Here is a 13998-nt window from a genome sequence, read left to right on the forward strand (position 1 = left end):
ATTCCACTGACATACATGCCCCCCCCCCCAACACACACACACACACACACACACACACACACATATAAATCCAACAATGTGTTTGGCTTTCTTGTTTTTGCTCTCTAAAGCAGGACTGAATATTTTAGTTTTTATGTCCTCATTCTAAACAAAAACTCTACAGTGTCGGCAAGATTTGCTATTGTTGCAGAGCACTGTGAAATAACTGTGATCTTGATATGTGATAATCCAATGAGGTTTGGAGGGTGCTCATAAATTAGAAAAATAAAGCTGAATACCCCTCACTGCTGGTGCATAATACTTCTGAGAATATTAATAGGAGATGTTTGACATATCGCTCACTATAATTATAACTCAGACAACCATGACCAAGCAAGAAAATGCATTCTATAGCCAACATACAGCCGACATGTAAATACAGCATGACTGCACACATTTCTCCACTGTGTCCTGGTAGAAAACCAGTTGAAATGAGGATAATGAAAGAAAATATGAGTTTTTTATGTGTTTCACAGAGGTTATGGTGTCAGAGAGTCCAGTACTGATGGAAAGGCCTCATGGCCATTTAAAAGGCTATAGACCACTTAGCAGTCAGTGACCTTGGTAATGTGGAGCAGCAGGCACAACAGTCATTAGGCATGGCTATCTCCACCTTCAGGAACCATCTTTTATTTCCATAAAACCTTTTATCAATTTCTCTCTGTGCTGCTATACAGTCTAACACCGGGCGAGGGCCATTAATGACTACAGCAGTATAGCAAATGTCATTACATAGCTTGTCTTATTAATACTTCTAAAAAGAGAACTTCAATGGAAATAGAGGCAGAGCAGATATACAGTAATATGTTTCTGCTAGTGTCACAATCTTGTAGGTCTAATTAAGCTCAGTTCAACAGAAAGGCTGCATGAGAGGAGAGAGGAGACAGTGACCCAATTAAAACCAAATCGAAACTCAGACTCTCTCTACAGTGTGGCTCTTGCACACAATGAGTGGGAACCTGTGAAAACAAGGATAACAAGCTTTATTAGTCCCTAAAAAGCCCTGTTGCTGACTTAATATTCCTGCCTAATGAAAGCTTGGGTATTTCCCATATCCCTACACTTGCCTGTCGCTGTTCGGTTCATATATATTTTTTTATATATAAAATATTTTCTTATCATGATAATTATTACTTTTTATTCCAGATATGCAGAAAAATTCAGAGCCAATTACTAGAATGACAGGTGAAATGGGATTGTGCTGAGAAGAAATTAAGGGTTGCCATGGAGATATAGCCAAAGAATCAGACTGTATGTGTTGTCATGTGACCAATATCTGGCTGAACTGCTGCTTATGCTCAGGCCCCGTACACCAAAGGATGCTTAACCTCAATTGCTGGCAGCAATCGCAGGCCCATCCAGCTACATTTATTTGCTATTTCTGTGTGCGGGTCAGGCTGGCTGTGTGTCTGGTGCTGCAGCTATAGCCAAACCCATAATGACAGCCCTGGAGAACTGAGGACAGTGCTAAGGGATGCCTGTGTAGAATATATACAAAATCTGTATTAAAAGGAGGCTTCTGACAATGTACAACATCCAGAAGGAGTGGACACAAATCAGGACAATACAGAGTCAGATACAGCAAAAGCTACACAGCAAAGAAGCAGTAGGACTGTTCAGTATGAGGTAGGTACAGTAGGGTGACATAAGAAACCTCCTGCACAAGGGTGCTGTTGGTTTATTTTGTCAGTGACAGCTCTAAAACTACGCGTACATGTTCTGATCTGTGTGCTGTTAACAGGACACCTCTGTACCACTCTGTCATCTCCCTTATTAGGAATACAATTCCTTATGCACAGGCAAGGATTAATAATTGAGAATGTGTAAAATGGAATTGAAAATTCTTGCATCAAAGTTAATTAAGAAACCTTGCACAAATATATCTTTTTAGATTGTGCCTGCTCTTACGACAGCAAGAGGGGTTCACACCGGTCTGACTGAGCCAGTCAACGGCAAACTAAAACAAATATACTCTGAAACTAGGGATGAGCAAGAAAGTGGTCTTTCAGTTTTTGTATTTGTCTCCATGAGAAAACAAAGTCTACTTGAGGATGTACATACTTATAAATGTTATTTTTTCTAAGTGAATCACTTAAAAGGCAAAAGAGAGAAGTAGCAGGGCTACAAAAATTACTCTTTTATTATTATATGTAGAACTTGTGAATATGTTTATCCTCTATTACAACTCATTAAAAGTCATTCAAAAGTGAAATGCAACATACAGCAATGCAGATGCGTCACTGATAATGATGTTAGACTAAAGCATGTGGACGGAAATTATACAAATAAATAAATAAGCTCAAACAAACGGGACAAATCATCCCACCAGAGCAATTATGGATCTAATCAGAGGGTTCTGCGTGAAGGTACAGCTCTCCTATCTCGGTCCCATTTGCATCATAACACAGTGTGCAATATTAATTTCCGAGTTTACTGCTTATTGGAAGTCCAAAGTATGAAAAGCCATTAAGGCCCCAAATAGGAAAGCAATTTGCTGTCACATGGATTCGGCTCTATTAAAAAGAAAAATCTTGTTAACCATTTGGAATTAGAGTCATTTGGCAAAAGGCATTCTGCTGCACTCCAGTAAAATAAGTAATTATGCTTCCCTTCCTTCTATTCCTCTCTTTCTTTCATTTGCACAGGCAAAGTGGGGAGTAGTGGATGGGGAGAGCGACTGGATGCAAAGGTAATTAAAGTTGTTGGCTATCTGTTTGGTTAATGTAGGGATCAGGCCAGCTGAGAGCTTTGGAGGCGAAAGCAAGATGAGAAACCCATCCATTTTCCTGTCTCTGTCTACCAGCCCCCAGGCTAACTCTGACGATCTGGTTCATATATCACCTATTCCAGTCCTGCAATCCACAAACTAAACAGGGAACTATCCATATAAAAAAACTCAAACCGACTATTCCTCAGAGCTTATCTCAGTTTCATTTAGGTTTCAACTGAGTAAAATCTCATTAGCAGTTCTCAGTTGTGAGTGGCCTACTGTTAAATTAAACCATCTCTGCAGGCCCTGATGTCTTAGCAGAATACATACCATGTACTTTAAATGCTGTGTGTTGTATACACTTATGACATTTGTCACGTCGCTGTGTCACTCCCTCTTTAACTTTTCGTCATTTACCAGTTAAGAAAAACAGGTATGCCTTGAATGTGATCCTTTAACTGAATAGTGGATACACATTGTATTGTAAAGAGCAACAGCCTTAAACCTGTTCCTATCCCATTCCTATGCCAACCAGACTCATTTGGAGTGAACCCTTGCCCTGAACCTTCAGTTTAGCAGTATTTTCTGAATAGTGTCATGACCTCTCAATCATCATTATCCCAGTTCCATGGGTAACCTATCCAACAAAGCTTGGCTCCCCTCACTCCTCCATAGGAATGAAAGCCAAAAAGAAAAAAAGTGATTTATGGGGTGGCATGTATGGCCTCTAAGGTGTTTTATGGTTGGACCTGCAGGGCCTATTTAGGAAGCACTGCGTGCTCCGTCCTGACCACAGGTATTGATCGTCAGCAATGGCCATGGCGTGGCTGACTAGTTAAAGCCCTGCATGTGCCCTCACAGGGAGATGAAAATGAGGCCTCTGTGTGTAATGATCTGTGTATGAGCAGGGAGAGGAGGCCACAGAGACAGAGAGGAGAATAAATTAAATCATTCCTTTGCTCTTTCAAGAGAGGCACTGCAGCCAGCCATGCTTGGCTGCTCAATGTGGGATCTGTTTTTGAGAGGAAAATTAAAAAGAAAGAGAGAAGAGTGTGAGAGCGGGGGAAAGAGAGATAAATGGCTGGATGTGGAAACAGTAAATGAGAGCATCCTGATGCAGAGAGATGTGTGCGAATGTCCCTAATGGGGTAGGCTGATGTGAGCTGTCTGGTAGCTGACCACCACGGTTACATCGCCTTCCTGCCTACCCCACACCAGGCCCTTCCAGCGTTGAGACGCTCCATGCTAATTGGCAGAAAACGATGGTGCATAACAAGTACAGAAGAGACATTGGTCTAATTTGAGAGGGGGTGAAACGATGACTAAAATGCTTCTAATCATATGAGGCATTTTCTTGTCTGTGAGGCAGAGACTGCAGCCTTCTCTCTCTCCTCTGGAGAGCGCCTCAAGCCAAGACACACAGGGACAAAGACTATATGAGCAAGTTGATTGTGAATCCACACAAGGTTAAAGACAAAAAGAAAAGCAAGCAGCAACACCTGAGATCCACTAACTCAAGTTAGTCAGTCAGCAAACATCCAGACTATGAAAGATGCACTACATTTTTACCTAATAAGGAAGTCATTAGTCACAAAAAAAACAAAAAACATGGCTCTTTCAATTCCACTCTGAATACGACTTTAATCATGGGCTGAATTTGGGAGTGTGAATTGGACAATCACGCGGTGTCAAAATCACTGAAATAATGGGCGGATTTCAAGAATAGAGTGACACTTTCACTACAACAGTTGAATGAACCAGCTTAAATAGAAGTGATGGTGGGTGTGAAGATGCCAATCACTGAGAACAACTGACATTGTATTGTATTGTTTTCACTGGAGGATAAGGCATAAAAAACCTCTGCTGCACATCATGAAACAAACTGTTCCAAAATAACACAAAATGTTAATTTACCTCAGAGGAGCCATTTCTTTTGGCACGTTTGAAACGCTAAAAAGATCTTGGGGTAGTGTAAAGACATGGCAGGGACTGAACCTCTATGGCTGCATAAGACCTTTTGCATGACCCCATCCTCAAAGCCTCTCACTTCCACCCCACAGGGGTGAGTGCCTGTTCATTTCACCTCACCGGCCTCATTAACGCAGCCCTCTGCCATCATTAAGACGTTTGCAGTAAAATTAATTGAAAGACAGATTAAAAATAAATTAAGAAAAATGCGTTGCAGAATGCCCACGCACACTTCATAAATCACCAGGGCAAAGCCAGGAGCTGGCTCCCCATAATTAACTGCAGACTATTTATTTTATCCTGACGGTATAAATTAGAATTCAGACGCACAGATTATATTAGGGCTGTCTGCCATGCGGAACTGCTGAGGGGTGTGGAGAATATTTTAAGGATACAAAGAGGTGAACAGAAAGAAAGAGAGGGAGGGAGAGAGAGAGATAATATGTAGAAAGGCAAACAATATGTAAATGCATACAAAGCAGAGAGATAACATTTGCGTCCAATGGAGAAAGTATTTACTCAGGCAGTGCATAAAGAAACAATAGACAAAGCAATTAACAGCAACAATCAAGTGCATTATTAAAAGAAACAACAAATGTCTGATTAAATGAACTGTGCCAATTGTTCCGTTGACTCCTTGACAGAAGGACAGAATATAAGTTCAACTGCAAGTTTCACCAGCGTTGCTTGTATACACAAGACCTGTGATCAGTAATAGACCGGGTGACATAACACTGCCCAGGAAATTTCCCCTCATTCTCCCCTGCCGCTTTCCACTCTCCTGCTGTATCACAACCTGGCCACTTCACATGCAAATGCAGACTAAACCTCTTCTGCCAGTCAGCCTCAGACACCCCCACAGACACATTTGTATCTCTCAGTGTCTCTCTCTCTCTGTGCTACAGTCAATGCTGGCCACACACTGCCTCCTCGTGGGCACAGTGCCCAGGCTGGCACCGAGCCAGACCTGCTCTGCCACACTGGACTGGCAAAACGCTCGCTCTCTCTCCACACTCCAGATTCCCCACACATCCTTTCATCAGAATGCCTGTGGCCCTCGCCTCCTCCTTTCTCCATCTTTATTCTGCACCACAGCTGAGATCCACACTTTGAAAGTATGCCCTCCAACCAGCCAGAGAAAAATAATGCTACCACGACTACTGCCGGGGAACAAATAAAGCACTCACACATTTGAATGCTTGGTTATTATGCAATCACACTGAAGGCAAAACCGAGTTATCTATAAACAATGTTACATCAAGGCACCATACCAGGTATCAGGTGCATAGTACGGGAGCATGAACAAGTGCTGTAAGCCCTGAGACATATTCAATTTTGTATATTTTTATGAATCAACACAAGAAGGAATGTGAGCCTCCTTGTTGGCAGTCGTTACACTGACAGATATGACAATACAATATGGGACTGCCAGCAGACTCAAAGTTGTTCTTGATAGAAGATATGGTATGATATGATCTGCATTGCAGACCACAGCCAGGGGACAGATACTCTATATATAGAAACTATTGAATACAAACAAAACCACCACAGTAAATATTTTAAAATTAGAATGTCAAAATGATTAAGTAGTCTGTATAAAAGATATTTGTATACTGTCATCCAGTATATAGTAATGCATTAACACAATACAGTCATCAAAAAGAATGCACATCTACAAAGTGGGGTGTAAATTAGCAAGTGTCTTTTCATTTCACAATGTACTGAACTAGTGCCTTAAGTTAGTATTTCATAGCGAGACACCTTAAAACTCGAAAAATCAATGACATTCACACTGCATCATATTTTAGATCATCTCTGCAGTAGACTCACTGATTTTGTTATAGTTGTTGATAGACATTTCCTGTTCCTGTTTCCTATTTCCTGCGTACTGTTCCTGCTCAAGTGAGCTGGAAGAAAATTCTGGGATTTATGGGCGGTAGTGGGTACGTAACAAAACCAGGTAGTGTATCTTTAAGAATTATGTTTTTTTAAATTGTCGGTTATGCAAGTCGGCAAGTGTCCTACTGTGACAGCCTCACAGAGGGAGACTTGTACACCGTGCTGCTCCCAGCACAGAATCCATTTAAATCCTACTGTTTCACAGGGTTAGATCTACTTCCCCTCTGACTATAATGTCAATTCCAGCCGTGTGTGTGTGTGTGTGTGTGTGTGTGTGTGTGTGTGTGTGTGTGTGTGTGTGTGTGTGTGTGTGTGTGCGTGTGTGTGTGTGTGTGTGTGTGTGTTGTGTATTTGCGTTTTGGAGACTTCTATCATGCCAGTGTTATTTGAAGGACTACTGGGGGGCAGTATGGAGAGACAGACAGAAGGTGGTGAACAACCTAGCTGTTGATGGCAGTACACCTGGCTTGGTGTCAGTTATTACAGGGGTATTTTACGTACAAACAATAGCCCAATGAGTCACACTGTCCAATCACCTGATCAGCTGTCAACATTGCTATCACTGCAAAACTGAATCTAAATTTGTCATATTTGTAATGCGGCAATTGCCACTTACAAAACCAAAACTTTAGCCAACTGGTGTTAGCAAAGCTTATAGCCCAACATACCAAGCATGTTTTTAACAGTCATACCACGAAAAACAACCAGCCTGCCTCAGATGTATAATTTTGTTTCCCCGGTGAGTAAAAAGCCTTGGAGGCGAGTGCATACACAGCAGTCATGTTTGTTAAGATACATGGCTAGAGCTGGCCTTTTTTCTCAAGCACCGGAAAAAAAACAGTGAATCACCAGCAAAGAAAATAAATATATACTTATTACACTCTGCACACTGCATATATTCACATCCTTAACATATTGCGCAGGCACAGTGCAAATGTGCAGTGCTGCACACGGGCAAAAACATGCCATGAAAAATGACAGCAGGGAGGGGTAACTGCAGACCTGGAATATAATGGTGCGGTGGAGCGAAGGAGAAATAATCATACCTAGTGGTGGGGGATGAGGGGAGATGGGAGGAGCAAAAGGAAGATGAGTCTGTGCCCTGTAGCAGGGAAATGGAGCTCCACCGCTCTGCTGCTGGCTGCCTGATTCCCCAATAACGCTACACAAGAGCTACCTTCAGCAATGGACAGCAGGCAGCGTCTGTACTCTAGAAATACATTCCCCTGACACTCCACAGCCACAGGAGACACATACAGATGCTGCAATATTGGACAATGTACATTACAGTAGACGCTGAGGTGCTAGTTACAATACAACACCAAATAAACATTATTGTATTAAATACAAAGGAAATTATCAGGAAGATTTCGGCAATGACACTAATATACAAGCTGGCTTCTGTCCTTCTGATTAGAGCTCAAATCAGCCTGCAGTTCTCTCTGTGGCCGTTAGGTGTCTCTCTTTCACTTCACATGTTTGGCACTCTCACCAAGTGGAGCTCCTCTGCTCCTGAACTCCCATCTACACATAATATATACACCATCATTTGAAAATAGCAGCTTTTTGAAAATTCACCTTGATTATCAGACATTAAAAGTGACTTCTCCAGAGCTGAGTGTCTGGCTAGGGGGATGGCTGCAGACAGCAGAACAATGCAGCAGGCTTGATATTAATGCCTGGCTGGGGTGTGCAGGGAGGAGAGAGGAGCCAGCCCTTTGTTCTCTCCTACAGCCAATTATTTTTTACGTGTGCCTCTTTTCACAACACCAAGATAGAATTTAATTTTAATGCACTCTCTGGAAAAAAGGATACAAAACATCTACGGTATTCTTAAACAGAGATGGGGACTAGCATCAGCGGTTAAGTATATATGCACACATCTCTGTATGAGGCACAGACAGATGACAGGGGCAACAAGAATGACATCAACACAAACACACACAGCAGCATGAATCCTATCATGCAAAATGCTACTGTAAAACACATACTGTCTCACTCCCAAACCAAAGCAGAACTGTGCACAGCCCTACCTTGCTGAAGGTGAGAAGAGAGACAACAAAATAAAAACCATGGTTATTTCATTATACAGCATTATGGTGCAGTGGTGGGGTGCACATTAACATGTGAATACCCAGGACATGATGATAAGAAAACACACTGTAAAAATAGCAAGAATTCCTGATCAAATGGCATGAAAAATAAAAACCCAGGATTGCTGTTGGTAGGTATGTGGGCAAATATTTTTCTAATTGGAAGGGCACTTTATCTTGCTGTCAGAGAAGCAGTAAAAAGTGGTGCTGTTCCCAGAAGGAGAGGAGCACAGCTTGCTGGCCTTTTATTAGTGCTGGAGCTCTGATATATGCATCTGCTCTAGGCTTTCATTAGGAACAAGCACCATAAACACACACTTACATACACACAAGAACTGTTACAAACTAGCCACACTGAAAACCCAACACAACCACTGTTACTGTAAACAATTCAGCTGATGTGCCTTTTAAATATCCAATCAGCATACACTTAACAGAAAATTACTGTCAAAACGTTTCCTACAACAAACTGATGATGCCAATGGCATTTTTAGGTTTACAGGTTATCGCAATGATACAGTAACACATCATTTGCAAAACTACACTAAGAAGCATTCAAATCCAGAAGAACAACAGCTGTGTACAGAGCAAATCACCCCTCAGTACAACCAGACAGTGTAAAATGCTGCTGTAACAACCTGGCAGTGCAAAACGATTAAGTCACTAGAGAATAAGAAAGCACAAAAAAGCATGCACACACAAACACGGCAGCACAAATTCCTACATATGCAGTTCATGCAGAGTTAGTTTTTGCACACAGAGGTACTCCAAACGGACTCATGTAGACAGACACACAGCCACAGACAGACAGTCAGACTTGACAGACGCATGCGCGCAAACACACGCTAAATTAAATTTCAGTCCTTGGGCAGACAACTAAACTGTATATGTGTGACAACTCTGCAGCACAGCAAAACCAATTTTCTGCCGATGGTGAAATTAAAGGGCAGAATCCAGCCTGTTTATGGTGCCCACTCTCTACTCCTCTCAATCAAGTGTTTTATTAGCAATCATTTGGTCCTAAAAGTCATGTTCGTGGGAGGCAGCCGGCATGATGACAGCAGCGGCTAGACAGACAACACCACTTCAGCACATACTACTCCCAATTATCCACACCTGGAGCTACTGGTCTGCAAGAAGGTCTAATTAACCAGCCGATAACCATGTTTAGAAGGGGGCATGCTCACCTACACCTTCTGCTTCCATATTGTCCATGCTTTGTATACTATATCTTGAATAACCCTCAAAATTGGATGTATAAGGAAGCACATAACTGAGTGCTAAGTAGCAGCTGACAATACAGAACATGTTTACCAGTTTGTAAAAAAGCCCAGCAGGCCAGAGGATGTCTGGAACTGAGCAAATATATATAACAAAAAAAAACCATTATGATGCTACAAAGGGAATAATAATGTGAACAAAATGCAATAATAACATGAGCCTTTATTGATCTGCTATGGAGCCCTACCTCGTAAAATCACTATTTTGATTCTGTTGCCTGAGGTCTGAGCAGGCGGGAGCACTGTACCTGCTGATTGAGGCAGCCATGTTGGGCAACTCTGCATGTGCGGCTTGAAAGCAGAGCAATCTGTAAAATGTCCAGTGTCTTGCTTTTACAATGTTCATTTGTTTTATCTTCTTACACTAGGCATTTGGGGACAAAGCTTTTAACTGCACATTGCCTTGTGACAAATATATTTTAAATTCAAAAAGTCAGTGCTCATTTCCATTTAAATGGGTAAATGAAAATGAGCATGTGGTATAATTGAACAACGCAAACACAGATAGTGATGGTATTTTCTTCGGGAAAACATCTTGGTGGATGTTTTACCGTAAATATATTAACATACATGCATATGTGTGTACATTCACATGCCTCCTCGATCTCTCTGTATATTGTATCACTGAGGCATCTCTTTCTACCTTTCTACCCTCCAGCCCCCACCCTGCTCTGCTCTTCTCTCCTCGGGTGTCTGGAAGCAGTAATCTGTTCCTGAGCCAGCGCTGCTGGGATTAGGCAGCGACTGGAGATAGGATATATGCGTCATTAAAGCAGAGAGCACAGCGTTGCAGAAGGAGAGAGACAAAGTCAACAAAGGTGACACAGAGACAGAGGAAACAAATACCAGAAACCCACATGTGCCCACATGTGTGCATGCACGCATGTACGCACGCACACACACACACACACACACACACACACACACACACATACAATTTCCGAAACCTCCAGTGAATAAGAATAATGTAGTGTTGCTATAATGTATGTCTGAGAGAGAGGCAATGCATTAAACCTAAGGCACTAATGCAAGACAATGTATATACACTATGTAGATGGACAGAGAGTTATAGTAAAAACGTTGGTGCTGGTGCTTGTTTCGAACGTCGCAGATATACCTATCTTTCCCTATGTAGGTTATCAATGAATCCATTGTAGTTTTGAATGATGAACCACGACAACCATAACATTACTTCGGCAGCCTACATGGTACAGTATCAGGCAATCAGTGCGTGTTTCACCCTGCTCCTGGTGTCCTGGTCCTTTCCTGGCACTGTATAACTGAGGTAGGTCTTAACATCTCTGCCCCACCTGGGTGCTCTCTGCAGCCAATCTGCCCCGCTGCACTCTGCAAAAACAATTTTCTTTCATTACTGCTACACATGAAGGATAGACACTGACAAGCATACATGCTTAAAGGAATAGTTTGATATTTTGGGTATGTACATTTATTCGCTTTCTTGCTGAAAGTTATGTGATAAGATTGAAAGCACTCTCATATCTAGGAATGTGTATCGTTCAAAAATCTTCGATACCAGTACCAAAACCAATACGATGACTTTGACACCGGTTCATAAATTATACCAATTTTATAAAACAAAAAGAAATTACAACATTAAGGCACAAATCTTTTTATTTATTTTTCAGCTCCTACCGCATGAGCCGTCTCTGTGTAACGCAGAGTGTTTCCTGCGTGTCTATGACGTGTAATGTTAGACAGCCAATCACATTCACACAACATTATTAGATCTTGGTTGAAGCATGCTGCTTGCTTATTGGCTCACTGACACTGATGAGATTAACTCCTAAAGTATTGAAATTGGGTATTGAATGACAAGGCATTTTTCGATACTCGATACAACTCGGTCGTCGCCTAAAAAGTATTGAATTCGGTACCCAGCTCTACTCATATCTGTCCGTTAAATATGAAGCTACAGATGGTTAGCCTATGCTGGCATAAAGACTGTAAACGGGGGAAACAGCTAGCCTGGCTCTGTCCAAAGGTAAAATAAATCTGCCTAGAAGCACCTCTAGAGCTCACTAATTAACACTGTATATCATGTTTGTTTAAATCTTGTAAAAACAAAAAAGAGTAAACAAGTTGTTGGGTTTTAATCAGGGTTGTGTCGGACTATTTCTTGGCCGGGTGTAGTAACTTCTGGGAAATTCCTTTCTCAGAATATAGAATTATTCCTTTAAATGCAAGTATATAAAACACACACAACAAACACATGGGAATCTCCAACAGAAAGATAGGTGTTAGTATCTTCTTCTGATACTCCTGAGAGTGAGACCAGTGGTGAATGAAGGTCCATCTCCAGTTCTAGAAATCCATGGAAATAAGTTCAGCGTGACTCCCACTATCCATCCTCATTCTTAGCATTATACATTCCCGTAAAAGGCCCTCACCTATGTATATCTATGTTTAACTAGCTAATACTAATTTATTGTCCTGAGCCTTGCCAGCTACATTAGCATTGGCTGTTCATTCAGATTAAGGGAGAAACTTTCAAAAGGGAATTCACAACGAGAAAACTCATAAGACATATAGGAGCATACATGAAGCCACAAGCACACAGTACATGGCCAAAATATGAGTCACGGACATTACACTCATTTGTGATTGTCAAACATCTCATTCCAAAACCAGGGGCATTAATATGGAGTTGCCCTAGACATTTCCTTTATAATGACAGAACGCACAATTGATTGAGACAAATCTAGCAGGCCAGAAACTGGAGAAAGGGACTTAATGTAAAGATGGCTCATCATAAAAAGTCAATGTTCAAAAAGAAGTCTAAGAAAGCGTGGCCCATTTTATTGCTTTCTACTGCTTTTTAGAGATTGGCTGTATGCATGGCTGTATGCTAGATTTTCTGCACCTTAAGTATTACCAATGGCTGAGGCAGCTAAGCCTACAAAAAGCATCCACAAAATAAACATATTGTGTATATGGTGTATTTTATGCATATTGGGCAAAGTGCTGCTAATTGTTTTTTTTCCACTTGACAGCATTTAGAATAAGTGTGAAAAGTCTGAAAGGTTGTGTCAAATTGATGCCTATCAAAAGTTTTGTATTTTTAATTTGTGCACAAGGGATTACAATCACTTTTAGAACCAAATCAGTAATAAAGGAAAGAAAGGAATGCAGTCCACAATGGCTCTCTCTTCAAGTATTCAAGCACAGAGCCCATGGTCAGTCCAAACTTTGTCATTAGCACTCCACCTACAGAGAATTTTTTAACTTTTCAAGTGAAGATCTGTCTCTCACCATACTTCTTGAGTAGATTGCAAACTTGATTGCAGGCATGACTACAAGGTCCTTATGCAAAGGTTTGGCCAAGGCAAACTTGTATTGCTGACCCAAGATCTGCTTATTAAAGGTCTCCTTGAGTGAAAGGTCTGGTTGCTGAACTAGTACTACAAATACTGAACCCATGTCTTGTTTTGTGTATGTGCTTGTCTTAACCATACACAGTTGCAAATGTTCATCATGTCATTCTATTATACCCACTGCTTTAATTATTACGAGTCATATTTCTTTAATTATTATAGTTAGGTATTATTGTAGTTCTAGTAGCATAATTCTAAATTACAATGTAATAAATTAAACAGTGCATAATGTAATAATTTTAACATAAAAATGTTCTGCAAAACGTTATTAAATTGTGTGGTCAACATTTTATTGCATTATAGGGCAGATACTGTATTTCTATTATGACCTGCTCCAGCCCATGATTATTAAGGTATAGGTGTTGTAGTAAGGGAGAACTACATAACTATAAAACAGCTGTAGCATGTAATTTTTTTACTCATAGGAACATACACTGCATATTCGTATGCACAGTGACAACTGTGGATTTACAAAGTTTAAGAATTAGAAGAAGTATGACTTTTATGGACCTTGACATGTAAGAGTGGATGCACTATGTTGGATCAGAGTCCCCTTTTGGGTGTGATTGCTTTTTTTCTAAGTATGAAAATAAAGTGTGAAAAAATGTGAATGTAGG

General features: G+C 40.9%; 1 protein-coding gene across 2 annotated transcripts in view; it reads right to left on the minus strand.

Moving 5' to 3' along the window:
• LOC116067762 overlaps positions 1-13998 on the minus strand; it is a 157809-nt gene that overhangs the window by 28000 nt on the left and 115811 nt on the right. For both annotated transcript variants that reach the window (XM_031324332.1, XM_031324333.1), the window contains exon 3: positions 11230-11336. In XM_031324332.1, coding sequence (XP_031180192.1) covers positions 11230-11336 — 107 coding nt within the window. The remainder of the gene's footprint in view (positions 1-11229; positions 11337-13998) is intronic.

The sequence above is a fragment of the Sander lucioperca genome, chromosome 3, assembly GCF_008315115.2.
Source record: "Sander lucioperca isolate FBNREF2018 chromosome 3, SLUC_FBN_1.2, whole genome shotgun sequence".
NCBI classification, from domain to species: Eukaryota; Metazoa; Chordata; class Actinopteri; order Perciformes; family Percidae; genus Sander; species Sander lucioperca.